The sequence below is a fragment of the Eimeria necatrix genome, genomic scaffold, assembly GCF_000499385.1.
Source record: "Eimeria necatrix Houghton genomic scaffold, Enh_scaff1447, whole genome shotgun sequence".
Classification (NCBI taxonomy): Eukaryota; Apicomplexa; class Conoidasida; order Eucoccidiorida; family Eimeriidae; genus Eimeria; species Eimeria necatrix.
This window is the reverse complement of record NW_013652171.1, coordinates 1,844-5,809: the sequence shown is the minus strand read 5'-3', so window position 1 is coordinate 5,809 and position 3,966 is coordinate 1,844. Positions and strand designations below refer to the sequence as shown.

Sequence of the window (3,966 nt, the reverse complement as noted above, 5' to 3'; positions counted from 1 at the left end):
GTACAATGAATGCTGCTGCTGCGTCGTCAAGCACAATGCAGCAGCAGCAGCAGCACAGCTGCTGCCGCAACAAGAAAGACTCCCTCGTTTCCCCCTCTAGTTGTCTTTCTAGCCTTGGCCTTTTGCTGCAGCCTCTCTTGAACTGTGTATTTGCCTCTATTTCTTCCTTGCTCTGTGTGTGTCTGTCTTTCTGTTGCACTTTCGCTTCTCTTCTTCAAGGAATTCTTTCGCATGCAATGCCCGCCTTGCAATCCTTTTAAAAGCCAGCTTCAAGAAAAATGTAAAACTAAAAGCTGCAGCAAATGTAAAGTAATAATTTGCTGCAGCAGCTTACAGCTTATCACGCTGCAGCTTTTGCGTGGTGCAGCCTCATGTAGATAACAAGGAAGGCTTCAGGGAACGCCCCAGCGTCACTTAGAGGCCTCTAGCTGGTAACTGCTCAGTTTTAATTAATTGATTTTTATTTGCTTCTAAATATGATTTTTATGTGTTTTAAATACTCATTTCAACCTGTAGGCGGGCACCGGCTGCCGGTGCCTGCGGCTGTTACACAAGTGGGTCTTGCCCACGCTGGCTCAAACCCATTCAAATGAAATTTCTGTAAATATTTGAATAAAATGAATTAAAATGCAGCAAAATTAATGAAGGTGGTGAACCTGTGGTGTTGTTGCTGCAGCTGCTGATGATGCACTCGACGCCATGAAGGCAAAGGGGGGGTGACCTTGTCTGTGCTGCTGCGCCAGGGGAAATACCCCTTTTGCGACTGCACGCGTTCCCTAAAAAGCAAATTATTTGTTTTATTTTATTAAGCGTTTTTAGAAAAGTATTAACAGGTTTACTCAGTGCACTAGGAGGCCCATAACCACAGCCGATGTGCTGTGCCTCAACCAGAAGACCAGTGGCTCGGTGTGGCCTTCGCTGTTGAAGTCCGAATCTGAAGGCTCAATTCGCGGCCCCTTAGCCAGCTAGATTGTAAAATTAAGTTTTGATTTATGAGCATTTCAAATTTGATAATAAATGGGGAGGAAAAAATTAAAATAGGCGGTTAAAAACGAGCCAACCAGCAGCAGCAGCAGCAGCCGACAGCCGGTGAGCTGCCGCGTGCCTGCGCCCGCGGGGGTGACCTGCGAGGCTCGCTGGCCTTGGCTAGCTTGTCTCACTTTATATTTTGAGTTCTCTTGAGTTCGAATCAATTTTGAATTGAATTTAAGTTTGATTTAAATTCAACTAGAGCTTTTCTTTGCGTCATCTTTGCCGTTACTCTGCGATCACCGCCGCTGAGCAGCCCAAGGCTGAGCCCTGCCTCTGCGTAAAAGATCGCCTTTTTCTCAATCTTTCCACCCCTGTCTTGGCAAGTAAAGACAGCAGCAGATTGAGAAAGACTTCAGGGTCCTGTTGCTTCTTTTTTGAGCCCAATATCTCCACTTTTCCCCTCAAAATGATCCAAACAAGCCCCCATTCCAGTGGCCGCGGCGCGAAGCTGGTGCAGTCCCGCCCAGCGCCTCCAGTGCCTGCTGCTGAGGCCTCAGCCCAAAGCCAAGAAACGTAAGTAACAGATTCTTTGCTGCTTTGTTTTCTTTAATTTTCTCCCCAGTTCCTGTTCAGCTGCAGAGAGCTTCAAGTCTGCAGCAGCAAGAAGTGCACTTTGTGTCTTTTTGTTGCAGAAGAAGCCCCAGCTTGCTGGGAAGCGAGAACCCCAAGGACGCCCCTGGCGCTGCAGCAGCAGCTGCAGCAGCAGCAGCTACAGCAGCAGCAGCTGCAGCAGCAGCAGCTACAGCAGCAAGCCAATCAGAGTCCGAAGAAGCAGCGCCTGCTGCCCTGCGACTGCCCCGGATTCCCTCGCTGCGGGAGCCGCTGCCGAAGCGGAGGCAGTCGCGGCTGGAGAAGTACTTGGCCAGTCGAGACCAGTACATGGGGAAGTACACAAGACTTAGCATTTATTTCAAAGTTGCTGCTCGCATGGGCAACTGCAGCTGCAGCAGCAGCGCCGAGAGCGACAGCGGCAGCAGCAGCAGCAGCGAAACCACGCGCCGCCGCCGCCCCCGCAGCAGCAGCAGCAGCGCAACACACCAGCAGTCCTCCTACAGGGAAACCAGGCTGGCCACACCCAAGGAACCCAGGGGGCCCCCCTCCCCGGGTACCCAGGAGGGGGGCCCCCATAAGAAGCGCCGCTCTCTGGACTCTTTTGTCCACGCAGTAGCAGAACAGCTCACAGCTTCTCCCGCGGCCCGGGGGGGCCCCCCTAGCCAAACAGGGGGGGCCCCCAGGGGGGCCCCCGGGGGCCCCAGTACCCCCCAGTCCGAAGCTGAAGCCGAGACCCCCCAGGCCCCTCAAGAAGACCCTGAAGAGGCCTATGACGCTGACTACGAGAGCGACGCAGGAGAATACGACGAGTTCTTCTAAAGCTGCTGCAGCAGCTGCAGCAGCAGCTGCTGCAGCAGTTGCTGCTGATCTTTCTTTCGAGTCTTTGCACATATGACATGCTAGGACCTATTGTTTGGCTCGCCACATCCTCGGCCAGCAGGCTAGAGCTAGCTAGCTGGCTAGCTAGCTAGCCCGTCGCCACTAACTAGCCTCCCAAGTAGGATCAGCTGAGCTAGCCATGACTTGGCTCTTAGCTACCTTTTTAAATCTAAACCTTCCACTTTTTGAGCCCACTGCAAATTGCTTTCGGGGTTTTAATTAACTGGCTGCAGCAGACACTTGCGCCTCCTCAGGTGTCCATACACCCCAGCAGCAGCACAGAGCCACCAGTCTACGTACATCCCCAAACCCTAAACCCTAAACCCTTGTAATACCACAAACTGAGAAAAACTGTTCTGTAAACGAGGAGAGGCAGCTGCCTGGAGGGGACAGTCTTGGCTCTCCTCCCGGCTGTCTCCTGAGGGGAGACAGACGCGGGGCCCCCTGTTGCTGCGCTGCAGCAGCAGCAGCAGCTGCTGCTGCAGCAACAGCTGCTGCAGAACCCCGACCTGTCTGGTGCATCCCGAGACCCGAGGTCCCCGCCGCTTAAACTCCATCACACACTGCATTCAACTCAGCCCCCTGCCACGGGGGCCCCCCCTGCTGCTGGGGGGCCCCCGGGGCCCCCAGGGTACCGGGGGGGCCCCCGTAGGCGCGGGGGCCCCCCTTGCTCCACGGGGCCTTGCCGTGGCCCCCGAGGTCGCCTGGGCCCCGGGGGGCCCCTGAGGGGCCCCCCAGGCAGCCCCAAACAACCCAGGGTCACCAAAAATAGTGAAATGAACAGCCCCGCTGCACTGTGACAATTCAAAGGGACTTTTTCTATCCACAAAGATCTTCTTTACAGTCCCTACGCCTGTGGGGCGCCCCAGGGAGCTCCTGCCTGTGTCTTTGGCCCCAGCCTTTCTGGCTCGGGGCCCCACACGGGCTCTGCTGCGCTGTGTGCTGTTGCTGCTGCTGCTGCTGCTGCTGCTGCTGCTGCCGCTGGCTGGGGCCCCGCCCGCGGGCAGCCGCAGCCGCGGGTCTTGTGTGTTCATTTTCTTGCATGCAACCCCAAAGTAAAGAATATATTTACTTTTGGATAAACACAGGCTGCTTAGTAAAATACTTTAGATGTATTTGCACTCAGCCCCCCGCGCAGGCTGCACCTGCAAAGACCCAAAACAAAGCCCAGCAGCAGCTAGCAGCAGCCAGCAGCAGCTAGCAGCAGCCAGCAGCAGCTAGAAGCAGCCAGCAGCAGCTAGCAGCAGCCAGCAGCAGCTAGCAGCAGCCAGCAGGAGCTAGAAGCTGCCAGCAGCAGCTAGAAGCAGCCAGCAGCAGCTAGAAGCAGCCAGCAGCAGCTAGCAGCAACAAGCCGCAGCCAACAGGAACCAGCTACAGCCAGCCGCAGCTAGCAGCAACCAACCGCAGCTAGCAGCAACCAGCAACAGCCAGCAGCAGCTTGCAGCAGCTAGCAGCAGCAGCAAGCAGCAGCAGCAAGGAGCAGCAGCGGTGGGTGCTGCGGGG

At 55.6% G+C, this 3,966-nt stretch overlaps 1 protein-coding gene across 1 annotated transcript; it reads left to right on the top strand.

Annotated features, from left to right (window-relative positions):
* Window positions 1-1,438: 1,438 nt before the first annotated feature.
* Window positions 1,439-2,403, top strand: ENH_00014060 (hypothetical protein, conserved; the record flags this gene model as incomplete). The annotated part of the gene is made up of 2 exons (XM_013579083.1): window positions 1,439-1,545; window positions 1,665-2,403. The coding sequence occupies 2 exons, from the start codon at window positions 1,439-1,441 to the stop codon at window positions 2,401-2,403; spliced, it is 846 nt and encodes a 281-aa protein (XP_013434537.1).
* Window positions 2,404-3,966: the final 1,563 nt, after the last annotated feature.